The sequence below is a fragment of the Sorex fumeus genome, unplaced genomic scaffold (genome assembly GCF_029834395.1).
Source record: "Sorex fumeus unplaced genomic scaffold, SorFum_2.1 ptg000024l, whole genome shotgun sequence".
Classification (NCBI taxonomy): domain Eukaryota; kingdom Metazoa; phylum Chordata; class Mammalia; order Eulipotyphla; family Soricidae; genus Sorex; species Sorex fumeus.
The window spans coordinates 22,833,085-22,859,877 of NW_026606081.1; the positions used below are offsets into that span (position 1 = coordinate 22,833,085).

Genomic DNA, 26,793 nt, shown 5'->3' on the forward strand with positions numbered 1-26,793 from the left:
CATTTTTAAAGTCCCTAGAGTGACTTCTAGGGTGCCTCTGTCTCCTGCCTCTACTCCCTGATCTCCTGGGTATTGAGTCCTTCCATGAGCACTGACCTCCCTACCAGGTCATTTTCCCTCCTGGCAAGATTCATTCTCACTGAGGGGAAAAAAAAATTTATACAGGTGACACGTCCCTGTATGAAATCGACAGACTCGCCAACCTTAAAGCACTTCCATGCATAATACATAAACAAAAACGCGTGGTTTGGAAAGACAAAAAAAAGGCCTGGAGAAAAAATAAAAAAAAAAAAAAGAAAGGAGTTAGTCTCTGGCCTCCGAAGGGAAAAGCATGGATCTTAAGTTTTTACTTTTGATGCCTTTTTGCTTTCAAATATATGAGGTGACTGTTAATGCCCACAGCCACCAGGGGAGAAGGGAAAGGCAGTCGTAAATTGTCGAGCACATTTGCATTATAAGGAGACCCAGGAAGCATTGTAATTCACGGGGTTATTCCAGCCATGCTTGGCCAGCCTCCAAGATAATTTCCCAGGGTCCACTGTGCAGCTGGCCGCTGCCGCTAATCCGGGAAATAGATCTCTCCCAGCTGCAGGTCAGCCCCGGCCTCCGGCTGTCACCAGAGCAGCGTCCACCCAGGCCCCGGGGCGGGCACTGGTGGCCCTGGGTGTGGACACCAGCCTCGCTGGCCTCATAAATCCTGGTGCAAAGAGCAATAATCAATATTTCATGTTTAATGACGCCCAGCTAAAATTAGTATAGATTTTATGTCTCCACGTTCCCAAATTATGCAAACATCAGTAAGGCCCTTTCTAGCACCCCTATTACGCCTCCATTATGGCAGAAAGGCCTGGCGGGGCGGGGGTGATTGAAAGAGAGACACTGGTGGTCAGCTTTGGCTGAGAGCGGCCTCAGCATCTTCGGAAATCCTCCCCAGCATGGGAAAGGGGCAGGTCTGTTTCAGCAGGAAGCGGGGACCAGCCCGGCCTGGCCAGCCCCCTGATTGCCATGGTGACTGGGAACTGTCCTGGCTCTGGGGCATGACTTTGGCCTGTTAAGGGATGGAGCCACGGGGTTGCTGGTCTCCCCCTGGCCTGAGCTGTCCTGCCCCGCAGTAGAGGAGACTTTTCTAGGAGCAGAGAGCTGCGGACGGGGTGGGCAGGGGGGGGGGGGCGGGGGGCTTCTCCTCCTTCTCTCCCTGCTCCGTGCTCAGGGCTTACTCCAGGCTCTGTGCTTGGAGGACATTCGGGATGGTGGGGATGACCTGGGGGCCGTGTGCGAGGGCCGGCATCCTGCCCGCCGTTCTGTTTCTCCTCCCCATCCTAAACATGACCCCAGTGTCCCACCGGTGTGGGGAGTCACCGGGCACAGACAGGGAGAGACATGTGGAGTGAGGGAACAGCTCACTGGGGTGGGCTCCCCAGCGGGCCCCACTGACCGCTGGCGAGGCTGGGGCAGGGCCGCGTCCTGGGAGACTTTGAGGGACTCTGGGTTGACGTGGGCCGGAGGGGAGCAGGGCAGGTGGGCCAGGCGCAGCCTGGCCCCTGTTCTCCGAGGGCGCGGAAGGGCAGCATGGATGCAGCCTGGCCCGGGGTGGCCTGGAATGGGAGGAAAGTGTCTCACAGCTGGACACCGGCCATGGCTGGGTCCGAGCAAACCTCCCAGTGTCACTCAGCTGGACACTGGGTTCCGAACGAGACCGAGGAGGGACTGGAGCTAGTGCCGGCCTGCGGCGGGGCCTCCTGCTTACATGTCCAGGGGCTGCGGTCCCTGAGGCCGGCCCAAGGTCACCCTGAGTGAGTTCCCCTTCCGGCCACGCCCACCCAACTCTCTCCTCGGCGGGGGTCCTGGACCGGCCTAGAGCGTGTGGGGTCAGTGGCTCTGTGAGCTGCGCATGGACAGTCGCCTCCGTCCGCGAGACCCTGCGGGCGGCTTGGGGCTGAGCTGCTGCCCGGCGTCGGCGGCCTCCTCTGCTGCCACTGCTGAGGGCCGCTGGGTGGAGGCCCAGGGTGACGCTCTCCCGGGCCAGAGCTCTGAGGCCACCCCTGAACCCGGGGCCAACGGGGAGACTGGGGCAGGCAGTGGGCCCAGGAGCCTGGCCAGCAGGTTCCCCTCCCTGCGGATGGGGAATGGTGCCTACTGCGTGTGTGTGCACATATGTGTGCCACCCGCACATGCATGTTCATGTGTGTGCATGCATCTGCACATGCGTGTCTGTGTGTGTGCGTGTGTGGACACTTGGGTCTGGGGAGAGGTAAGGAGAGGTCACGAGACTTGCAGAGGTTGGGAATTCCCTGACAGAAAGCCTGAAGCCGAGACATTTGCCACAGTCAGTGAGAAGGGAGGGGTGGTCGCCCCCACTCAGGGGGGGAGGGGCGGGTGGTCGCCCCCACTCAGGGTGGGGGAGGGGCAGGTGGTCACCCCCCACTCGGGGTGGGGGAGGGGCAGGTGGTCGCCCCCACTCGGGGATGTCATCTCCCCTCGGCAGCCTCCTCTGAGGTGGGAGACGGAGCCACGGGAGGCAGCGTCTCCAGCTCTGTCCTTGCAGAATGTGCCTCTGAACATGTGGCCGGCCTGTGGCACAGTGTGGCCGACGTGTCCCCAAGTCTTGGCACCTGTTCCCGTGGCCTGTCTGTAAGCCGTTCCTTTTCTCTTCCACAGGAAGAACTGAGGAGATTGCGGAATCCTCTAGAACACGTGAACGATGGGAAATGTCTCCTGGGAAGGTAAGTGGAGGTTCCGCGGGCCTGGATGATGAGCGGGTGGGCTGCTGGGCGTGTCCTGGGCCGCAGGCTGATGTGTGAGGACATTCCTGCCTCGGACGCCGCCCGCTGAACAGCACAGGTGGTGCCAGACGCCGAGCAGCCCCAGAGGCAGCCGACAGGCATGACGGGTCAGGTGCTCCTGTCGCAGTCTGGAAGGCCATCTGGGCCGCACGCGCTGTCTGGGTTTGTCCCTGGCCGGGTGCTGGAGCGGGGGATAGGGGGGTGGCAAAGCTTCTCTCTGGGGTCCCGGGCATGGGACGCCGCGAGCAGAGCCTGAGACGGAGTCAGGAGCAAGGGGCTCAGTGAGAGAGCTGCAGTAGGAGTGACATGGTTGCGGCCCCCTCCCCAGAATCCGGACCCCTGGGGGTGTCACGTTGGTGGGAAGCCCCAGCCCCCCACCTCCACTTCCAGCTGGGCCTGGTGTGGGCACTCAAGGATGAGGGCTCCAAGCAGAGGGTCCCTGGAGCCTGTGGGCACAGTGGAGGGTCCCTGGACTGGGTGTGCACGGCTGAGGGCTGTGCTGGGGAGAAAACCGGCGGGCACAGGGCAGCGCCATCTCCCACTCATGCGGCCCCTCTCCTAGTGCCCAGAGGGCATAACAGACTCAGGGGCAGGCAGAACGGAGGTCAGTGCAGTGCCCACAGCCGGGACTGCCCACGGAACTGACCGCCACAGAAAGTTCCCGGGTGACATGAGTCCCCTTCTCCTCCCTGTGGGCTGAGATGGAGCCACCCTGACCCCCACGTCCCCCGTGACCAGGGCCCGAGTGCCTGCGTGAGCGTTGTCTGGGCCTGCCCATCGGCTGAGATGCACCCGGAGGGTCCCCTGGCCCCTGAGCCCCACCTAGGGGTGGCCCCGAGAAGAATAAAAGTCACTAATAATGCAGAGCTCGGTGCCGTCATGTCCACTCTGTAGCTGCTCCTGGTCACTCTGGCCCTATGATCTCACCAGGTCCTCGCTGGGTGGGCAGCTGGGCTCTTTGACCCAGGAAGGCTCCGGCTCGCCTCTGGCTCCGTCTCAGCCTGGAGCTATTGTTGGAGGCTTGAGTGAATGAAACTCGACTTGGGCTGACCTGGGGAGCCCTCGGTGAGGAGACGAGACGAGGGGGGCCTCTCTGTGAGGAAAGGGACCACTCTGTGCCCATGAGGAGGGTGGATGGGCTCAGGTCTCTCGCTGGCCCTCTCTGTGGACGTGGCGAGCCTGCTCTGTGTGTGTGTCTGAAGGAGGAATCGGGGACAGCCACCAGGGCAGGGAGGGTGCACAGCAGCCCCGTGCTGGGATTCTGGAGACTTCCCTCCCCATTGGTGTCAGAGCCACTGCCTCCAGGAAGGTCTCCGAGCCTGATGAGAAGTGGGTGTGCTCTGTGCGTCGATTCCGTGTCACTCCAGCAGCCGCAGCGTGAATCAGCTCAGCTGTGCGCATGCCCCGGGGAGCGAGGGGGTCAGGACTGGGCGGGCTGAACCCCCCACACCCCGTTTCTCCCCAAAGGCTCCCCTGGTCTGGGTGGGGCCAGGGAGGCTGCAACTGTGGCCTTCTCGAGTCCCGGGGAGGGGCGTGCACGCGCGCACGCACACACACACACATACATGTGCACCCACACGCAGCGCCGTGGACAGCACACACAGGCACTCACGTGTGCACACACACGTGTGCTGGTGTACAGCACCATAGCTCGTCCCCCCACTCCCTTGCGGCTGTGTCTAACTGTCCTTGGTGAACACCCAACCTTTGCTTCGTTTGGGGGCCGGGCCCAGCGATGCCCAGGGGTTACACCTGGCTCTGCGCTCAGGAATCATGCCTGGCCATGCTTGAACCCCACAGATTCTAAGTTCTGACTCGGCCTTGTCTCTGCAAGGAAATGCAGCCACTGACCACCCATCCACCCTGCGGCTCTGGCCACCCCATCTGACCTTCCCGCCTGCCGCTCACTGGCTTCCTGGGGGCACAGGCAGGCCCCAAATGAGCGGATCTGCCGACACCCCCACGGACTTTGGGGCGGCGTGAGTGCCACAGGCCTGCGGGGTGGCCTTCCCCAGCTCTGCATGGGGCAGTGCCCATCACCCCTGCCCAAGCCCTGTGCTCTGCCAGTGCCGGTCACAACACCCATCTCTGTGCTGGTCAGTGCTGGCTATCGCCCGGCTCTGCTGGTCAGTGCTGGTCATCACCCCCGAGCTGGGCTGGTCAGTGCTGGTCATCCGCATGCAGTAGCTGGCATGAGGCCTGTTGTCCTTGATCCCCTTTCATGGGATCATTCATGGTGCCCGTGGGCAGTGGGAGTGGTGAGGGTGGGGATTCAGCCAGACCCCCAGAGCCAACGGCCTGGGAGGTGGGCGGAGGGGGAGCAGAAGGGGGGGGGGTGCATGTTCTTTCCTCTCCCTCCTCCCGCCAGGGACCTCCCAGCGGTCTTCAGCTGATAGCGCCCCCTAGCGTCCCTTCTGGGAACTGCACGTCCTTCCCAGGGACCAGAAAACACCTGGTCTGACCCTATGGGCCTTCCCAGCACCGGTTTATTATGGGGGGCGGGAGAGCCCCCCAGAGCAGTGCTTAGAGACCAAAAGCCCCTACTGGGACTTGGGGCTAACCGGGCCGCCCAGTGTGAGGGCTGGCGGCCGCTGGCTCCCAGTTGCCGGGACTGTGAATTCGGCCACCAGATGCTCAGGGCTCACACCTGGCTGTGCCCACCCCGAGGGTTTGGTCTGAAGCGCAGGTGCGAGCGCCCGGCCCCCAGGGCCCTCTGCACGACCTTGCCCAACTGGTCAGCTGCGCCCCCCATTGCTGCAGATATCTGGGCATGGGTGGGACCACACAGGTGAGCTGGGGCACAGGTGCCCCGCGGTGCTGAGCCCTGGTTCTCTTTGTAGCCATCCACTGCCCATGGACACGGAGAACAACATTGAGACGCACCCGTTCAGCCTGCAGCAGCTGGAGGCCAAGGTGAAAGTGTAAGTGGCATCCAGCTCCCGCCCTTGGGGCTCAAGGTGGGACTGGTGGGAAACCGCGCCCTCTGCTGGACAGGTGGGGAACTGCAGGACCGGCCTCCCCTCTGCGCCCCCTAGCTTTCCCCAAGTACCTTTCATCTTTGGATTGGGGAAATTGGGGACCCCAACCTGTCCTGCATGCAGATGAGCCCGGGGGGCCCAGGAGAGGGTGTGGCGGGTGGGGCAGTGGGCATCTGTGTTCCTTGTGACCCCGTGACCGTGTCTTGCCTCTCGCAGCATCCAGAGAGCCTGGCGCGAGTACCTGCGGCACCGGGAGCCCCGGGCCCGGAGCGCGTCCCCACCATCCGTCAGCATGAACACCGTCTCGGCCGGCAGCACGCCCGTGAGTGCTCTCGCGCGGGCATGTTTTTCGAAGGTGGCCCACTGTACATGAGGGGTGCCCTACACTGACCCTTGCAGTGGACACCAGCTGGGCCCTGCTGGGGAGTGTGGGCACCAGTGGTGGACACCAGTCTGGGCACTGATGGGGAGTGTGGGTGCTGGCCAGACCCTGCTGGGGCGTGTGGGCTCTGGTCGTGGGTGCCAGCCTGGGCACTGCTGGGGAGTGTGGGCACCAGGGGTGAACACCAGCCTGGGCACTGCTGGGGAGTGTGGGCACCAGGGGTGGACACCAGCCTGGGCACTGCTGGGGAGTGTGGGCACCAGGGGTGGACACCAGCCTGGGCACTGCTGGGGAGTGTGGGCACCAGGGGTGGACACCAGCCTGGGCACTGCTGGGGAGTGTGGGCGCTGCTTCTGGGCCCTGCCAGGGTGTGTGGGCACCACCAGGCCCTGCTGTGCTGGGCCTTGTGTGGCATGCGTGTGGCATGCATGTTGCCGTGTGGGAGAGGGAGAACAGGAAGAGGCAGTGTCCTGGGCGGCCCTTTCATGGGGAGGCCACAGTGTCAGAGCTCACTGTTGGCCCCCGGGAGGAAGAGCTGATCGCCGAGTCCCGGGGACACAGAACCTGGGTCAGGGCCAGGGAAGGAACCGCACGGGAGCCTTAACACAGGCGCACTAACGCACACTCACTCTGTCGCACCCATTCACACTCACACAGACACACCAACACACACACCACGCACATTCACACACCTTCACACATCGACACAAACCTGTGCACACACACTAACATACCTGTGCACTCTCCTACACTCACTTGTGCACACACTCACGCACCAACTCACACACGTACTCTCCAAAACCCTTTCACACCCACACCTGTGCACACACACTCATGCACCAACACTCACTCGTGTACACGCACTAATGCACATGTGCGTGCTCTCCCGCACTCTCTTACACACTCACATGTACACCTCACACACACTTGTACACCAACACACCCTCACATGCACACTCACATACTGACCCATGCACACACACTCACACCAACACCCTCACCCATGCTTGCTCACACACTGCCCCCGTGTGGTGGAGCGTACTGGGTGAGCGGTGCCAGGCGTGTGTTTCTGTGGTGTCGCTTTAGGATTGAGGTTAAACCCCGCCATTCCGGGTACCGTTTCCACACTCGGCACCGCCTTCCTGTCCCTCCACTGTACTGGGGCCTCCAGGCAGCCCAAGCAGTGCAGACTTTCACAGGGACCAGGAGAGCCTGTGATGTCCTGTGATGCGCGTTTGGTCCTGGCGTGGCCCCAAGAGCTTGGATCGTCCGGGAGCTGTTTCCTTCCGGCCTAGGGCATTTTGCCTTCTGTTTGCTGGGCGGACCAAGGACCGTCTTCCCTGGCCTCCCTGGAGTTGTCACTAGAGGGCGCCATTGAGCCACACCAAAAATGTCTCTGCTCTTCCAGCTTTGCCGGTAGCCCCGGATCTCCCAGTGCAACAAAGGCGGAAACTGAGTCAGGACCTTGGCTGGGGATGCCAAAGGAAGGTGCAGATAAAACGATCTGGGCTGGGGTGGGAGTAGAGGATGGAGCTGGAAGGGTTCCGATGTGCAGTCCCCTCGGACCTCACATGGTTCGCCGTGGCATCTCACGGGTCAGAGCTGCACCAGGTGGACATCCTGGGAGAATGTGCCTCTGCTGTCCACTCCCTGTTCACATCACCACGACCCCCCCCCGCTCCCCAGCCCGGGGGGTACATGCAGGTGCTAGGGCTTACAGTGCACTGAGCTCATGGCAGCATGAAGCGGGCAGCTGCCCTCAGCAGGGGAGGGGTGCCTGGTGCTGCAGAGGAGGCTGGGGTCACCCACCTGTGCTGTCTGCACTGCCCTGGGGGGGGGGGTGGTCACGATGCCCCGACCATCTAACAGAACCTCCGCCTTTCTCTGTCCACCTTATGAGCTCCGTCTGCCTGGACCCAGTGTCTGCCTCTCTGGATGCGCCTCCGACAGTCCGGCCATGCTTGCTCCTGCCCTAGTAGCTGCCCCCTGGGCCATGACCTCTGTCTCACCTGGCTGCCTAATGGACCCCATGCACTTTGTCACCCAGCTGCCCCCAGGCCAGTCCACTGTCCCCCCTCCCCAGCCCCCCGGGTGAGACTCCTGGGCTGAGAGTGAGCTGTGTGTGGCCTGGTGAATCCCAAAGGTCACCACAGTGGCCCTTAGGCTATTTCTATTCCAACATCTACAAGGGTCCTGCCAGAAGGTTGAGTCAGCCTCTGCCGGCTCCTCCTGGGTGCTGTGCGCATGATTTCTGGGGGGACTGGATGCAGGAGTGCTGGGCCTCTCCTCCCTGAGGCCTCTCCTCCTCCGTGCCCTCAGCCTGTCTGTCCTTGTAGGAGCATAAGCGGTGAATGCAGTGACCAGGGGCAGAAACCAGTCTTGCTTTGTACCTCAGCCGCTCCTTCAGAGCAGGGGTGAGAACCGCAGCCAGCACCCAGTGCAAGAGCAGCAGGGAGTGGCAGAGGAGACAGGGAGGTGGACAGGGTGGACAGGGGGTGGACTTGTGTAGTGAGTCCGTTAAACCACAGTCTAAGCTCAACAATAGAATTTGTTTCCTTTTCTTTTCTTCCTTTTTTTTTCAGAAGTAGCAACTTTGAATGCAGTGGTGACTGTTAAGTGGAACCTGTGGGTATCCAAATTAGAAAAAGTTAAAAAATGCCATAAAAATAACATTATGGGGGCTGGAGCAATAGCACAGCGGGTAGGGCATTTGCCTTGCACACGGCCAACCTGGGTTCAATCCCTGGCATCCCATATGGTCCCCCAGCACCGCCAGGAGTGATTCCTGAGTGCAGAGCCAGGAGTAACCCCTGAGCATCGCTGGGTGTGACCAAAAAGAAAAGCAAAACAAAAATAACATTATGGCCCCGAGAGGACCATGGGTTGGTGTGTTTCCTGTTGAACAGGCTCTTAGGGCAAGTACAGTCCTTGCTCTGCTGTAGGGAAACATGCCACTTGTCCATCAGGACAGTGAAGGGACCATTCTAAATGCCTGGACAGAGACTTGGACACCCTGGGATTGTGGGGCCCATCCTGGGGGTTCCCTGCAAGGCACCCCCAGCTGCAGTGATCCACTTTCGCCTCTGGGGGCAGTGTGGTTCCTAGTTGCAATGACCTGCTCTCGCCTCTGGGGGCAGCGTGGTTCCCAGTTGCAGTGACCTCTCACCTCTGGGGGCAGCATGGCTCCCGGCTGCATTGACCAGCTCTCGCCTCTGGGGGCAGCATGGCTCCCGACTGCAGTGACCTGCTCTCGCCTCTGGGGGCAGTGTAGCTCCCACTCTCACCTCTGGGGGCAGCAGCCTTGGCCCTGCTGCTGTGGGTGACACACGGGTCCCATGGCATGGGGGTCAGCACTTTGGGCCAGCACGGCCCTTCCTGCGCCTGACCGGATGGGTACACTGAGGGCAAAGAGAGCAGGGGATCAGGCTCTGCCTGCTGGGACCTACCTGGGTCCACCTCCAGCACTGCAGGGGCCGCCCCAAGCACAGCTGTACCTTGTGCCTGGGCTCTGGGGCACAAGCGACCTGGTGGGCCCCCCCACTTGGCACTCTGGGCACCTCCTTCAGGGAGAGCTGCCAGGGCTCTGCTATGGACAGCCCCGCCTGCCTCCAGCCAGCCACCAGGTTTGTCTTGAGACTCGCTGGGGGAGAGGGTGTCTTATTCCAAAGACCCCTTGCTTATTGGGGTCCAAGACCTGAAGACTTTGGGGGGCTGCCTTTGGATACACTGGAGGGAGGCACTGTGGGCTCCGTGTGTGACTGAGAGTTGGAAGATTCCATGTCTCCAGAGGACCGGTCTGGGACTACCAGGGCTCTGAGGCAGCTGCTCTTAGAAACTGGGGTCCCTTGGTGGCTGATGTCAGGACCCCCAAGTCTGTCTTCCAGCCGGTGTCTGAGACTCCTCCGAGTAGCACCCATCCTTCGTCGGTCTGCCTGTCTGAGGTTTCCGTGCCAAGAATGCGAGTATTATGTCCAAGAAAGATGCTTCTCCCTTTGCGTGGAGGCGAAAACGACTGACTTATTTCCGAGCCAGCGTCTTTGGCCCAAGTGTCTTCTTTCCTAAGGCCTCTGATGTAATTCAACAGCCGTACGTGACCATTTGGCTGAGTGGGAGCCTGGCCTGGCAGTACTAGCCACAGTCGTCTCCGTTGCTTCTGAGGACGCTGCTAAGTGAGCTGAGCTCCTCTCCCAGACCCTCCTCATGGACAACGGAGATGGTTTCTTCTGAGCAGTTAAACAAGTCTGGGTCTCTGGGTTTGGGAATCACAAACGTGAGGCCCTCGAAGGGGACCCTGCAGTGGTAATAACGGCTGGGTTGACGGGTCTCTGCTGGACTCAGGTTCTGAGTGAGTCCCCGAGTTCCCATGTTCTTGCCAGCCTGAGTGGCCAGCCTGTGATGGACAGCACGGGGCAAACATTCAGTGGAAACATGTTTCCCCTGTGCTTTGTGGGAGCTGCAGCCTTCGTGCCCATGTCCCTCCCATCCCCATGCCTGCCTCACTGCTCCTGGTCACAGGATACCTGCATTCATACCCGCTTCTCGGAATGAAAAATTCAGACAGGCCGGATGAACAAGGATGGGTTCTGGGGAACCGAGGGGAGCGCAGTGGCTGAGGTCCCCTTTCTTTATGGAACGTGACTGGGGTGTGGCCTTCAGGACACAATTTGTACCCAGATCTCTTTGATCTTGCTTTGGATTGTTCATTGGCCCCTGACCGGGTGTCTGAGTGTCTACTCCCGGCACTGGGTCTCTGCCCTGCCCTAACAGCTGTCCGGGAGCCCCGACATGGGTCGGAGCAGGAGCAGGAGATGCCCTGAGCAGTGGCCCAAAGGTGCCGCCCGGAGCTTTGAAGTGTGTGTGTGTGGGGGGGGTTCTCCTCGCATTTACCGAGCTCTGTACCCGCTGAGCCCACACGTTCCACCGTGTTGGGGTGACGATCCTGGGCATGTCGGCTGCTCTGGTGTGAGCCGTCATCATCGTTGTCGTCGTCATCACAGGCAAATCCCAGGCACGGGCTCGCTCCGCAGGGCCCATGCGCAGAGCGGGAGGAAAGGGGCACGCTGGGCCTCCCCGGAAGGCTTGGTGCAGGCCACAGCCTGCCCCACAGCCCTGCCCAGAGTCCTCGGGTCTGGCCGTGGTGTTCCCGGGCTGGCCACTGCAGACAGAAAGACTGAGGGAGGCGGTGACAGAGCTGCCCCAGAGGACGGCGTTGCAGGGCTTGGTGCCTGCCCTTTCCCCCCTGAGGTGGGGGCTCACTTTGAGTGCCAGGTGGGCTCCTGCTCACGCTGCCCCCCGAGTCTGGGACCCACTCAGGCCTCCCCTGTCTCCTGCCACAGAACTTTAGACTTGGGGGCTCTGGAGAGACTGTGGCCTCGCCCACAGGTCAGAGGGGGCATGTGCAAGTGGGACCCTGGGAAGAACCAGGATGACCAGCTCCTAGAGAGACTCGCATGGGGTCAGCTCCAGCTCAACCCTGGCACCACATGGGCCCTGAGCACCGCCAGTGTGGTCCAGGGACCCCAGAACTGCACGGGCCCAGTGGCACCTTATCTTCTGGCCCCACTTCGAACTGTTCACCCAAATGGTTGTGAATCACTCGCAGGCACCCCCGGACCTTCTGAGCACTGTTTGTAGAGTTCCATTCCAGAATAATATATATGTCTACTATATTCTGCATATACATTATGCAGCTAAATTGCTAGTTTATTTCCAACTGAAAAATACCTAAAAATAAGGAACATTTCAGCAAACACGTGACAACAAACTGAATCCTTCCTATGTTCATAGGAGAAAGATTTATTGCAGGCTCACAGCACATATTCTTTAAATCCCATTAAATGTCATTAGACGTTCCAGGCAGCCGCATTAATTTTCATTTTCACAATGTTTACATGGTGTGATTTTAAAAGAATGTCATTTTTTAACCTGCTAAACATCCTGAGAGATATTTAGGAAGAAATTCTAAGAACTGGAGACATGCACAGCTGCCTTGTAGGCTGCTAGACCTGGTCTGGTGCCCATAGGAACCCTATATAGTCCCCTGAGCCCACCAGAAGTGACCCCTGAGCACACAGCCAGGAGTAAGCCCTGAGCGCCGCAGGTGTGGCCCAGCCCCTCTGTCCCCAATAAAAAAGGCATTTTGAGTCTCCAAGTTCCTCTTGCTCGGGTTTGCCGCGACTGTATGACAAACACGTATTGCCTAAAGCACCCCACCCCAGCCAATCCTGGCTGAAAGAGAAGCTCCTTGCCCGCCTTTTCTCGGTGCCATGGGACTGACGGGGTTAAGTGGACTGGCAGAAGACACCCCTATTGAATGCAAGTAGATTTCCAAGAAAATCGCTGGCTAGACAGCTCCCCGGGGACGGCTTCGTCTGCATCTGCAGTCACCGTGACCTGCTTTGGAGATGACGTCACTGGGTGTCGCGCCTCTTTCTGGCTTCAGCCTCTGAAGGCGACACTCTGGGAGCACCGAGCCTGGTGACACCGCTCACCCACCGCTCAGGGGCTGGTCCCAGGGAGGCGTGTGCTCTGTGCCCGCCTCAGTCTGCAGCAAAAAAGCTGACGCGGAGACAGCGGGAAGAAGACGGCTGCTCTGCACGGCTGGGAGCTCGGCACCTTCCTGAAGACCGAGCACTGTCCTGGGAGCCTCTGTGTCTGGGCAGCCGTGGGGTCCGCGTGGGGCCGACTTGCAGGTGGATGAGCGCTGAGAAGCTGCGGCAGCCTTGGGCCCCCCTGGGACCACTCCCCTCCTCTCTGCGTGCTGCTGGGGGCCGTGGAGAGCCGGGCAGGGGTGCAGCGTTCCCGGGGAGCCTGCGGGCAGGCTTCCTGCCAATGGCTCTGCCCGGCAGCCTCGGGCAGCCCTGCCCTGGCCCCTGCGGGAGCCACTTCAGATAAGCAGCTCCTGCCTCCCAGATGGGCGAGGGAAACTTTTCAGCACCATGGAGAGGTCCCGGCAGTCTGACAGCGTGAGTACCTGATTACCCAGCACAGTGGACGAGGAGGGCACCCGGGCATCTAGCCGGGAGCTGGAGCTTGAAGGGGGGAGGGCAGTTCCAGGGGCGTTCGGGGTCGGCCACACTCACACACCCACACATACACACAGAGGCATGCACATGCATGCACACACACGCAAGCACTCATGCGTGCGCGCACACACACACACACACACACACACACACATCACAATGTGGAGCCCTGGTGCGTCGTGTGAACGTCCTGCTTCCTCATGGGCAGTCGGAGTTCCCAGAACCTCACACTGTGGGTCCAGTCCCCCTGGGGTCAGTGGCAGCGGGACCGAGCACCTGCCATGGAAACTGCATTTTCCTGTGTTCCCTCAGGCAGTCCCCATGCTGTTCCCTGCGGGGGCGGGGGGGGGGGGGCGGGGAGGCATGCTCTGAACTTTGCACTCAGCAACCGAGAGGGCAGATGACCTGGTGTCTGGTATTGGCCGTGTGCGGACGCCAGGGTTGCTGGGGTGGAATGACAGTGGGTTTGCTGACAGTGAAATGGACAGTGAGCAGTGCGGGGGTGGGGGGGGACGGGCGGGACGGGCGGAAGGTGCTGGAAAGGGCTGAGAGGTGGGTCAGTCTTAGGGCTGAGATGTGGGTCAGTCTTAGGCGTCTCTGGTAATTTTTAATTATTTACAAAATAGTCCAGTTAAACTGCCCACTCCCCCCCAAACATCCTAACGCCCCTTAAAGCTGTCGAAGGATTAGGCTGTTAGAACGTCACACGGCATCAGAAGAAATGACCTTTTGCCTGGTTTAGCAGTCACCAGCTGGTCTCATTCAGAATTGATCTAAGAAAAACAGGGTCATAGAAGAGGCATTTGGCAAAGAATTTCCTCTACTCAGGTCAGCTAAGTGTCGCTGAAGCTTGTCTTCATGTCAAACCTTTCATTTTAGAGTCTCCTAAAACTTTTTGAGTTGTTGCAATGAGAAATTTCCTTCAATCGTCCTCTATTTAATAGTTAACTAAATAACTTCTCACATATGAGAACTAGTAGTTATTTACTTAGCTGAGTCCCTAATTAAAATGGAACTAATTCTTTCGGATAATTGACTCTTTTCCTGCCGGGTGGGGGTGAGGTGAGAGGATCTTGCATTTTGGCAGGATGTGGAGTGAACAAGTTGGATGTTTTTTTGTTTTTTGGTGTTTTTTTTTTTCTGGAGAATGCAAGTTAGCTTTATAATGAGATCTTGTTACACATTCTGTCCAACTTTGTTGATGTTGCAATCTCAAAAGAATCGATGAGTGGTGAGTGAGTGGAGGGAGGGGGAGGGGGGGATTTTGTGTTCTTGTAGCTTTTCTTCCCGGAGTTGGGCTATTCTGTTGTTTTTCAATGAGCAGGATGGAGGGCCAATCTGACACTCCTGAGTGTGCTTCTGTGACCTTAAGACTTTGATTGCTCCTTTGTGATAAGAGTACCCACTCCCCGGCTGCTGGACAAAGCCTGATTAGCCTGTTTCATACTAACTGACAAGAATCCAGGCACATGTCCCAGGATGCAGCTGTGGGGCGCTCTGAGAAGTCGGGGAATGGGCTCGATTTGGAAATCTATTCTCCCGCAATCTTTGTTTTTTGTCTGTCTTGCAAGGATGCGATTCATTTGTGACATTGTCAGAAACGCAGCATTTTCTCTCTGGCTTTGCCGCCCCAGTCCCATCCCCCCTTGTATCCATAACAACGCTCGGCAGCATCTACGTCTTCTCGGCTGCAGTTCGTCTGGCCTGTGTGACTATTAACAGAACAAGGTCACTCTCTCTGACAAGCCAGAGACGCCTTCTGGCTCCCGCTCGGGTAACCTTTCAGCCACCCAGACAACAGGACACTGCAGAGCCCTTCCCACTGGGGCCGTGTGGATTTCCTTCTCTTCCTTCTTTCCTGTCTTACCCGCTTCCAGTAACATTCTGGTGTAGCAGATGTGTGCGAACAATCTTAAATTTAGTTGAATGACATTTTGTTTTTCTTGCCAATGTAAAAATATGCTCCGGATCTCTTTCCTCCTCCCTGGGTCCCGCCCCCTCCTACCTTTGCACGAAGGGGGTGGTGCATAATTGCTTTAGGGAAAACACCCCAGTAAGAGGCTGGGGGAGGGGGCTGCAAGGGTCCTGTTATCTCCCTGCTAGAGAGAGAGGGAGGGGAGAGAAGGGGGGAGAGAGGGAGGGGGATGAATGAGAAAGAGAGAGATTCAGGAAACAGTCTTCCATGTGTGGGTCTTGCAGGCCCCTCTGGTCACCTCATCCCCAACAGACCAGCACTGGGGATAGCCTGGGGACAGGGACCAGGACAGGGACCGGGAGGTTCTGGGGGCCAGCAGGCCTTCCTGGGGCAGTGTTGGCCAGGTGTCTTCTATCTAGGGCTAGGGTGGTTCTTGGGGTGGTGTGGACCAGGTAGCCCCTGTTGGGGTCACATTCAGCCCCTTGTGTGGGCTCCAGTGACCTCAGGGGTGCAGGGCGGTGCCCGGCAGAGGAAGCTGCTGCTTTCAGGTGCTGAGGCTGCCCTGGGCTTTTACCCTCCCACCTGCTCTGGGCCCAGCAGGTCTCAGCTCTCGGAATCTCAGTCCACACGTGTACACACATGCATGCGTACACACGTGCACACATGCCCACACATGTACACACACGCACGTGTGCGTGTACATACGCACATATGCTCACATCCACACACGTGCACACACCCACATGCACTCACACACATATACACACATGGACGTACCCACACATACGCACATGCACCCACATACACACAGACGCACACACACACATACACATGCACTTGCACATACATACACAAACACAAACACATGCACACACTTCCCAGCCTGCACTGGTACACTGGAAGCCCTAGAGCCAGGGAAGCTCCTGGGAACTCGGAACCTCGGGGACACCTCCCTGTTCCTCCATGCAGTGTCCCCCAGAGTGGGGGCTGCCTCAGGACCGCCGGGAGGGGGCAGTTGATGCCCACAATGCAAGAAGTGGGTTCAGGTGGCACTGGGGGCTTCCAGAAAGGCCAGTTGGGGACCGTCCACCCCGAGTCTGGCTCCCACTCAGGGCTGAGTGGGGTTGTAGCTTGCAGGGACTCACACAGGTCCGGGGGTCTCTGAGTCACTCCAGGCACCTCAAGCTCATGATTCTCTGATCATGCATATCCTTGACACTGTCTCCTCTACCCGCCTGCCATGGACATGATGGGGGGATCCTGGGGGCCATGAGCGGTGAGCAATGGGGACACCTGCTGGGGACGGGTGCGGTGGGGGCCTTGGGGTGGGGTGCAGAGGTGCTTGGGGGCCAGATGTGGCGTTGGGGTTGACCCATGATGCCTGGTTAGGCCTGTGCCCTGCTGCCAACTCAAGGAAGCATGAAACCAATTGGAGGAGTGGGGCGAGGACAATAACCCCGGGGTTCCCTTCAGGGGTTGTGAGTAGGAGAAAGGCTGGGCATGTGCTGGGTCCAGGGACTCATGTCTCCATGGATGGAAGGTTTGTTTCTTTGGAGGAATGCTGAGCCACAGTGACAGTGCTCAGGGCCACTCCTGGCTCTGTGCTCAGGGCTGACTCCTAGAAGTGCTCAGGGCTGACTCCTGGCTCTGTGTTTAGGGTCACTCCTTCACTGTGCTCAGGGCTCACTCCTGCTCTGTGCTCAGGATCACTCCCAGCTCTGTGCTCAGGATCACTCCCAGCTCTGTGCTCAGGGCTGATTCCTGGTTCTGTGCTCAGGGTCACTCTTGGTGGTGCTCAGGGTCATTCCTGGTGGCACTCAATCATTTTTAGAGGAAAACCAGTGTCTGCCAAGCCCAGAGGTGGCTAGAGCGAGGTTCAGTGTGGGAACTGGTCCCTAACCGCAGGGGAGGAAGGTTTGGCCCCTGCATCCCAATCCCTAAGTGCCACAGTCTTTCCACAGGGCGGCAAAGCCTGGGTAGTGCCCCCTGCCACCCGCAGGAGCTACAGCCGTGTGTGGGAGTGACTGTGGGTGCAGGCTGGCGCCTCACTTTGGGTGCAGTGATACGTGTCCATCCACCTCATTTGCATTTGCTGGAGGCCACTCCCAACAGTCTGGGGGCGACTCACAGAGTTTCGGGGCCAGGGAAATGCTGGACTGAGGATGACCCTGAGTCCCCCAGGCAAAGCCTGTGCCCCGCCCATCATGTCTGTCCACGCCTCTGTTGTCTGCTGTGACTTTTTCTTTTCTTTTCTTCGTTTAATTGAATCACTGTAGGATGCAGTTACAAGCTTTCATGTTTGAGTTACAATTGCACAATGATCAAACACCCATTCCTCCGCCAGTGCACGTTCCCCATCACCAATGTCCCCAGTATACCCCCACTTTCCTACCCTCCCCCTGCCTCGCTGGCAGATAATTTCCCCCCAAACTCTCTCTACTTTTGGGCATTATGGTTTGCAATACAGATACTGAGAGGCCATCACGTTTGGTCCTTTATCTACTTTCACTGACTGTTTCTTTTCCACCTTCTTGTTACTGTTGCTTTGCGCATGGTCCGCTGCTCCCTAAACACTCAGGGCAGGGCGAGAGGACGGGAGCTTCGTTCCTGGAGGCTTCTCCAGGTCCCCACTACAAGCAGAGAGGGGACTCCGGTGGGGGCAGGGGTGGGGGGTGAACCCCATTTTGACAGTGACGTTAACCTCCTGCATTATTTCCCTGCTTCCACAGACCCATCTAGGCAGCTTTCGTGTTTACTTGCTTCGCCTCTTCTTATGATAGCTTCACACTTATATTTTAAACAACCAAGAGAACAAGATCCCTGGCAAATACCAATTGGGAAGAGAGTTTATTTTAAATGCAGCTCTTCCGGCTGCCGTTGCTATGTGGCGTGGTGGTTGCTAACGGGGATGAGAAGGATGGAGCCCTGGGGGTGTGGACAGGCCACTTGGCCCCACACCCCGCTGCCTGGGAATTTTCTGGGACAGCAAAGCCTCAATAATCCCCAGCACCGTCAGAGGCATCGACTTCAACTGCAGAAATGCCGAAACTTCCAAGGGCAGGAACTGTGTCCAGTTGCTCAGGACGTCGGCCGGCACCTGTGCAGACTCAGGATTTGGGACAGGAAGTTCTGGAGGCTCATTGTCCCCCTCTCCCCTGGCCTGGCTCTACCAATAAGAGAAACTTCCACCCGAGGCTGGTCCTTTCGATGTTTCTAGTGATGGAGTGAAGATGCTTTCCACAGTAGGTCCTGGAGGAAAGGAGGGAGGGGAGAGGAGCGGGGGGCTTTCCCCAGCACTCACCACATGCAGACGGTCAGGAGCCGCGGCTGGGGATGTCAGCACTCCGAGGGCTCTGGTTGAAAATTAGTCACCCTAAGAGAGCAGAGGGAGAAAACACGTATTTTAAGGGAACACGGAAGTTCCCTCCCAGCCAGAAGGAAGGAATAAGGAGGCCATGGTGTGTGGGGTCCCAATTGGTACGGCAGGTGTGAGCCTGGCCTCTGCTCCCCAGCTTCACCTCATCCTCACCTCACTCACGCCGTCGCCCCTCCCCTCCGGTGGCTCCTGGGACAGTGCTCGGCACGGCTGCCAGAGACAGCATGTGAGGTGTTCCCTCGTTAGCCGCTCCTGGACGATCACGGGAGAAGATCTAGAACTCTCCGGGGATGGAGGACGTTGCCTCTGAGCCAAGGCACGCAGGGAACAAGGCAGTGAAAGAGCAAGGCTCTTGGTTTCTCCACGGTCCTCTATTCTCACTGGGCCTGTGCCTCGAGGCACTGGTGCTCTCTCTCTCTCTTTCTCTTCCTCTCCCTCTCTCTCTCCTCTCTCTGTCACTCTCTCTCTCCCTCTTCCTCTCTCTCTACATCTCTCTCCCTTTCTCTCCCTCTCTCTATCTCCCTCTTTCTGTCTCTCTCCCTCTCCCCCTCTCTCTCTCCCTCTGTCTGTGTCTCCCTCTCTCTCCCTCTCTCTCTGTCTCTCTTTGTCTCTCTCTCCCTCTCTTTCCTCTCTAGCCTCTCCCTCTCTCTGTCTCTCTGTCTCTCTCTCTTTCCCTCTCTCCCTTTCTCTCCCTTTCTCTCTCTCTCCCTCTCTCTCCTCTCTAGCCTCTCCCTCTCTCTGTCTCTCTCTCTCTCTCTCTCTCTCTCTCTCATACACACACACGTGGTCCTGGAGAGGTTGCTGAGGCATCTGTTTCTAAGCCTTAGATACAGGCTTTCACAGGCACTGACTTCGTGGACCCTTAACCCTCATCTTCACGTTATCTCTGTCTATAGGGTTGTAACAGCCACATCATTGCCCCTTGGCGTGGGGACCACTGACTCTGATACTTATGTAGGTGTGATGGTTGTTCTGCTTTGGGCCACCCCCCGGGGCACAGCCCCTGGCTGGTCTCCCCAGCCCACGTCCATTTCCTCTGTGTTGATGTGGCCTTTCTCCTCTCTTCACACGTGTGGCCTCCTGTGTGGCGAGGCTACATGATTCTGAGCCTCGATCCAGACGCGCGGGTGTTTTTCCGAGTATTACTTCCGTCTTATGCCCTAGTGCACCTGGTCCCAGGAGCACCCACAGTGCTCATAACAGACCGAGAGCCAAAGGCCTGGGTTTGAATGCGCCGGGGTGTGGGGGCTGCTTTCCAGATCACGGGCACTTTTTAACTGGCTCAGCTGGGTGACACCCCTTTAAGGGGACTCCAATTTCCTAGGGCTTGAGCTGAGGGTCCCTCCAGGAACCCTCTGGGCCTCAGCAGATGGCGGGATGGGTCAGAGCCACTGACATGGTGATGACCGTGATGTCCTGTCTCCTCCGAGACTGGGGGGAGGGAGGGCCGTGCTGGAAAGGGTCCCCAGGCCCACACACATGTGACATTTCGTGCTGTCGCAGATGGGCCAGTCCTAAGCCGGTTGACTCTGCCATCTCCTCTCACCGACGTCCCCACTGACCCTCAGGATGACTGTCCCACAGCACAGAACAGCCGCTTCTTCAGCCCTGCTCGCCTGTAGCCCCCAGTGCCTGGCAGGTACAGATCTCCCCCAAGCGACTTCTCTCACCTCCCCGAGAGCTCAGCCGGATGAGCTTGGTCCCAGAGTCTCGGTTCCCGCCCACCCAGCGCAAGTTCCCGGCCTGGAACCCTTGCAAGTTGGCGGGATGTCTTTGAGCTCGGCGTCCTGGGCAGTACAGGAGAGAGAGAGAGAGAAGGAGCCAGGACCAAGCCTGGTGCTGGTACAAATGGGATTCCCAGGGCCGGCCAGCAGGCCAGCTGCTTCTCATAGCTGCTCAGAAGGAATCTTCCTGGAATCTTGTTCCTGCATCTCCCCCCGAAACTTTAGTAACTCTGTTTCAGGGTTTTATGGTTCTGTGTCATAGAATGAGGGTTTTATGGTTCCATGTCATGGAATGAGGTGCCACTAATTTACAGCCCCAGTAGCAATGAGAGGTGGGGAAGCAACAACAGCGAGGGTAGCGAACGAGGGGGCAGACAGTTGCGGGTCAGGCGGCACTGCCCAGCCTGACTCTGCCCTGGCAGGGGGATGCAGTGCCAGAGGCCGAGCGGTGTGTCCTAGCCCGGCTCACCCCGCACGCCGCACCCTGCCTGAGTCGGGACGGCAGTGTCGGAGTCAGTGGCCTTCAGAAGGGAAGCCCTGCCCAGGGATGACGGTGAGACGCCAGGACACGGGTCAGTGTCCACTGCCTTGGCGGTGAGAGAACACCCCATGGCCCCTCAGCACATGAAGGGATGCTCCCCGTGGGGGCTGTGATGGCGTGGGGAAGGGGATGCAGGAGCTGGGGGGGGCAGCGGATCCGGGAGACAGTGGGGTGCAGAGGGGGGCAGACAGGAAGTTCTCACGGCAGGAGCATGCAGGCAGCGGCCGGTTCTGGGCCCAGGAGTGTGGTCCAGGGCCAGCTCATGTCATCTGGGAAGGGGGACGATGGGCCGGCAGGTCAGCCAAGGATGCAGTGACCACAGTGGGCTGGACATACACTAGACACGACTCACATGCACACAGCACACTGTATGCACACCATACATATGTACACACATGCCATGTACAAGACACTGTTCACACAGACACACACACGTGCACCAGACATGTGTACACATGCCATGCACTGGAAACATACCACAAATGGTTACATGCCACACATATACATATACAAGCCATGCATACAACACACACAAAACAAGTCTATGCATATACCACGCCCATGGATAACACACATATACACCCCTCCACACAGGCCACACCCACCACATGCATGCACACCACACGCACACACAGGGCTTGCACACACATGCGTCGTGGACAGTCACAGCCCACAGACTGCACATGCATGCGCCCACCCCCCAGCTCTGCTGCCGTGCCCCCTGCCCTGCCCTGTCCCCGGGGGGCATCGTGGGGACGGGGTCGGGCACACTTCAAACAGAGGCTCTGGAACGGCCGCTCCTGCCCCTTCCCACAGCCGCCCACTCAGTGGCCCTGGAAACGGCCCTCGCTGGTTGGGGACAAGGTGCCCCCAGCTGCACCCGGGCTCTAAGCCCTGGGAGAGGAGGGGAGGACAGTGACACTCCATGACCAGCCCTGACAGAAGCTGAGGTGGCCGGTGCTGCAGTGGCCACATGGGGGCGGCTGCCCGCGGGGGTTGAGCCCACCTCCACTCGTGGGCGTCCTCCCAGCATGCAGCCCCCCAGAGACAGGACAAAGGTCACACCCGCTCTGCTCACGACCACCCCAGCCCCCAAGCTGGGGGTGCCCAGTGGCTGCCCATCCACGGGTCTGATGCCCATGAGAACAGACGGGCCGGGCAGAGGCCGCTCGGGGGCAGGAAGGCAGGAAAGGGCGGGCAGCGGCAGCTAATGCTGGCGACTGGCCCTGCAGACACTCCCTAGCGTGAAACGGTTCTCGGTTCTTGGTTAATGTTAAGAGCAACATTAACTGACGATGACGTCAAGAAAAAAATACAGCAAAAATATGTTCAAAAATGAGCCAAATACTGTAAAAATAATTTTTTAAGAAAGAAAATCACAGTCAGCTGGAGAAGCCTGAGTTCAGAAGCATTTGTCTGTTCCTGCACACACATGCGCATGCAAGCACACATACATGTGTGTCGTCACACATGCACACACATACATACGTGTGGTCACGTATGTGCACATGAGCACATATACATGTGTGCAATCCCATATGCGCACACGAGCACACATACATGTGTGTGGTCACACGTGCACATGTGAGCACACATAGATGTGTGCAGTCACACATGTGAATGTGAGCACACGTACATGTGTGTGGTCACACATGTGCATGTGAGCACACGTACATGCGTGCAGTCACACATGAGCTCACGTACATGTGTGTGGTCACACATGTGCACGCGAGCACACATACATGTGCGTGATCACACATGCACACATATATCACACATGCATCACTCATGCCTTGCTCTCTCTCCACTTGTTACTTGTGCCCCCAGCAAGCTTCTCTGGGCACTCTGGATTCGCAGAGAAGCCCACTGCGGCCTTGGTGCCCGGGAGTGAGGCCCTGCTCTGGACACAGCTCCCTGGAGGCGGGCGGCTTCGGTTCTGCTCACGACATGTGATGGTGCTGCAGAGCCCTGGGTGCACAGGCAGAAGGGCCCACTTGAGGGACACAGGTAAAGCTGAGGCAGTGAGCGCCTGCAGTGGAGGCCATGGCCCGGGAGCCCAGCACCCGCTCCGCTCTGTTCCACCGCCTCCCTGAAGAAGAGTCCGACATCCTGCCTCTGATTCACATGCTTCAGGGAAAGGGGGAGCATATTGTCAGTCAAGTAATTGATATACAGCGCTTCTTGACATGACTATTTTTAATTAAAGCACATTTTAATTAAAAAAAAAGAGAGAGCAGTTTTAAGAAGAGAAGCGTTCTGCCAGATGGAGATCCCTAATTTACCTCAGCACATTGAGAGAGACATGATTCATTTTTGATTGGTTTGCATGAGTGTGCTGCGGGGAATAGTAATTTTATTCTGAACAGCAGCCACCCAGGACAGCCCTTTGGTCTCGGCTAAGGACCGTGTAGGCGGGGTCGTCATGCGTGGGTTAGGTCAGCATTCATGGGTGTGGCCTTTACCCGTGGGCGTAGTCAGCATCGGTGGGCGGGGCCATCACTCTGTGTGTGGTCAGCATCTGTGGGCAGGGCAGTACTCATGGCGTGTCTCTGCGGGGTCCCCCTGTATCCTGATGGCCCGGTAGGTGCTCACAGTGAACCTGGATGTGTGCACCTGTGCTTTCCTAACAGTGGGAGCCCCGTGACCATGGACTCGGTCTGCAAATGTGGAACACTGAGTGCCAGGCTTGATCAGGAAATCCTGCTGGCCAGGGCTCAATCCCCACAGGGCTGGGCGTGCTGGGAGCAGGAGGCGCACACTCCTACGCACCTCTCATGCCCTGGCTTCATCTCCTCATGTGACTGACCCGGGTTTGATCCCCAGTATGGTCTCCCGAGCTCTGCTGGAAGGTTCCCTGAGGGCAGAGCCAGAAGTAACACCTGAGCACAGCCAGGTAATCTAAGCATAGCGCTATATTCTAGATGCCACAGTCCCACCTGCAGACTGCAGTGGGTGGAGTACCACATGACAGTACCATAAGCATTATACTGTGTACACCATAGTTCACACTACAGACTGCAGTGGGTGGAGTACTACGTGACAGTACCATGAGCATTATACTCTGTACCCAATAGTTCACACTACAGATTGCAGTGGGTAGAGTACCACGTGACAGTACCATGAGTATTATAGTCTCTACCCCACAGTCCCACCTGCAGACAGCAGTGAGTAGGGTCGGTGTGACGGAACTGTGCTATGCTGTGTGTGGTTCGTGTCTACCCATGTGTGGTTCATGTCTACCCATAGCCCGTGTCTGGTCCCTGCAGCCGCAGGCGGAGCACTGTGTGAGAAGAGCAGGAGTGCCTTGCTGTGCTGCTCACAGTTGCTCACCCTCGCCCTCCGACAGACACACAGTGGTGCAGGCGGGTGACACGGGAAGGTGCGTGTGGTGAGGGCCACTCTTGTTCTCAGGAGCAGCGTTTATCAATCCCGCATGGTCCAAGGAGGCCGCAGGTGAATCAGATAAATGGCCTCATCCTGCAGTCTGGGAAGTCACCAGCTGGACAGGTGGCTCAGTAAGGAAGCAGCAACATCCCCCTTCCCCTGCTGGGTGACCCCCTGGTCTCACTCATGCAGGTTCCCCCTGTGGATGCTCGGAGGGTCCCGGAGGCCCCGATTGAGGCTCTCCTGAGCACAGGAGGAACTCAGGCAGAGGGAGGCAGCCAAGACCTGTGGGCCTCGCCCTGGTCAGAGGCCGCGAAGGATGTTCATGTGGTCGCGAGAGCTGTCACTATGTCACACCTCCAGGTCAAGACCCAAGACTGCCGTAGCCACAGCCAGACCCCAAAGTGTCACCTGGGGCCGCTGAGCCATTGGGAGTCCCTTTCGGCTCCTTGCCTGAAGTGAGGGGCAGTGACGTCAGCATGAGGCGATGGCAGGGGCCGGGAGCTCAGTAAGGTGAGGTCGGCCTCTCTGCCTTTCTCCTCTCCACCTAGGGCCGGGGGCCGCACTGCAGCCGTCTGTTTGTGTGTAATGACCCCTCTGGGCCCGGGGAGGATGCAGGAGAGAGAGAAAACACGCTTTCAGTGGTTTTGGATCTCTGGTGGACCAAAATAGCTGTTTTAAATCAAGTTCCAGGCTGGTAGTTTAATTATTCATGGGAAGCTCAATCTCTTCTTCTTGGGTTCGGCCTCTGCGTCGCAACTTGCATTGAGATAGCTTAACTGAGGCTGTAAACTAGAAGCATTGGCAGAAATGGCCCTCCTGATCTCAGGGCGAGAACTCACCCTGTCCCAGTGGCTGCTGGAGGCAGCCAAGATGTCAGCACTGTGGGCTTTGCCCGTGCTGGTGTCCGGAGTCCCGTGGGAAGGGACTGGCAGGGGGCCTGCACCCTAGCTCGCCTCTGAGGGGGCCCAACGCTTTGGCAGGTGACCCTGGTGTCTCCTCGCTAGTTAGCACTGGGCTTGCCAAAACCCAGCTGCGCCCCTAAATATTACAGAGTATTTACACAAAGACAAGTGAAGACATGGTTCATTACTTCTACCAAAATGTAGCGGATATAACACCAAGGCAATTTATCTATCTATCCGCTACTTTTTACATTAGTTTACTTTGCATTGGCAGGATTTTGAGAGTGTTCAGATATTTTAAATTTGCATTTCAAAGTAGCTATAAAATATGTATTCCATTGCCAAGCATTAGCATAAAGCGAGTCGGTATTATCCATTCCGTCGGAAGTGCCAGGAAGAATTCCATGGCCGTTGCATTCCCATCTGCCAGCGTCTTCCCACACTGGCTATTTGCATAAATATTTCAGCAATAAAGCAGAATTATGAAACGTAAACTCTTTAGGTCAGATTCCAAATTGATAACCTCTTCAAAATTGAATAAGCAGAGAAATGAGGGCTTTGCAGGGTGCTTGCCGCGGGGCTCACCCCTATTTTGAACCGTCCTGGAACCTCCTCGCTCCCCCATGCGTTCCTCTCTCCTATCTCCCTGGGGTGAGACCAGAAGGGATGGATGCTCGGTGGCTGAGAAATGATTTCCTGCCCGCGTAAGGATAGATGGTTAAGCACCCACCCCAGACAGCGGAGCTGCAGGCACTTGGGGACAGGTGGCAGCCGTGGAATTGGAAGAAGGCGGAGCCCAGGTACTGCCTGCTTCAGAGTTAACATCTTCCAAGATGGGTGGCCATTGGGATGTGAACCCTGTTTCCAGCCGGATTTCTTTGACGCCAGGGGGAACAGCTGGCCCCTGTTGGTGCTGAGTCACACAGGGCAGTTCCTGTTTGCAGGCTGGACACGGGTAGGGGCCACCGTGTTCAATGCCTGGACTCAGCAGGGGGTGTTGCGCCCGAGACAGCAGCCTAGCGCTGGCAGCGTCAGCAGCCGTGGGGCTCTGTTGCCGGGCAGTCTCTAATCGGGCCTGTGACCTTGGCCAGGCTCCTGGAACCTGGGTCCTTGGACCCACCAGGAACTGCAGGAGTTCAGTGCTGTCAGCTGGTGAGAGAGCGGCTGGCCGTTGTGGGAGGATCACAGCTGTCTGGGGCTCCCATGTCAGGGCGGAGGGCGGAGGTGTTGCCCCTGGTATGTGCTTGCTTCCGGTTGTGGTTGCTGTGATGGGCCGCCCAGAAGTGGCCCTGCCGTGGCCTCCTGCTGTGACTGGCCATCCAGATATGGCTCTCAGGGGCCTCCCCGTTTTGTGCCATGACACGGGTCATTTTCCATGACACGGGTCAGGCACCGTGTCCCGGTCCCTGGGGTCTCCATATCCCTGTGCTGCTTTTGCTGAGATGCTGGAGATGGAGGTGGGTGACCTGTGGGTTCCGCTCTCTCAAGCCCTTCTGGAATTCAGCAGGCTGAGCACGGGGGACATCCCTTCTTCGGCTCTGTATGACGAACCCTGTCTTGAGGGCAGAAGCAGTGTGGAAGCCACAAGGAGGCCGTTTCCATGGCCCAGCAGACCAGAGAGCTGGCAAGGCTGGCTGTGGGCAGTGCCAACCTGACCCCTGTGCTTCTTTGTGGATCAGCAGAACTGCAGGCCCCAGACTGGCCCATTTGCTGGCTCAGGTCTGCATCTGGTTAAATCGGGCATCAGACTTACAGACAAAGCATCTCCTAGGGGTGCTCT

The 26,793-nt window shown here is 58.1% G+C and overlaps 1 protein-coding gene across 2 annotated transcripts in view; it reads left to right on the forward strand.

The window, feature by feature from the left end:
- The first annotated feature begins 5,981 nt into the window (after nt 1-5,981).
- SCHIP1 (schwannomin interacting protein 1) overlaps nt 5,982-26,793 on the forward strand; it is a 179,192-nt gene continuing 158,380 nt past the window's right edge. Inside the window, exon 1 of one of the 2 annotated variants that reach the window (XM_056113942.1) lies at nt 5,982-6,083. In XM_056113942.1, the coding sequence (XP_055969917.1) occupies nt 6,054-6,083 (30 nt within the window). In that variant the 5' untranslated portion in view covers nt 5,982-6,053. Of the gene's footprint in view, nt 6,084-12,704; nt 13,109-26,793 lie in introns of those variants that run through there. The other variant, XM_056113943.1, reaches the window with a different exon arrangement.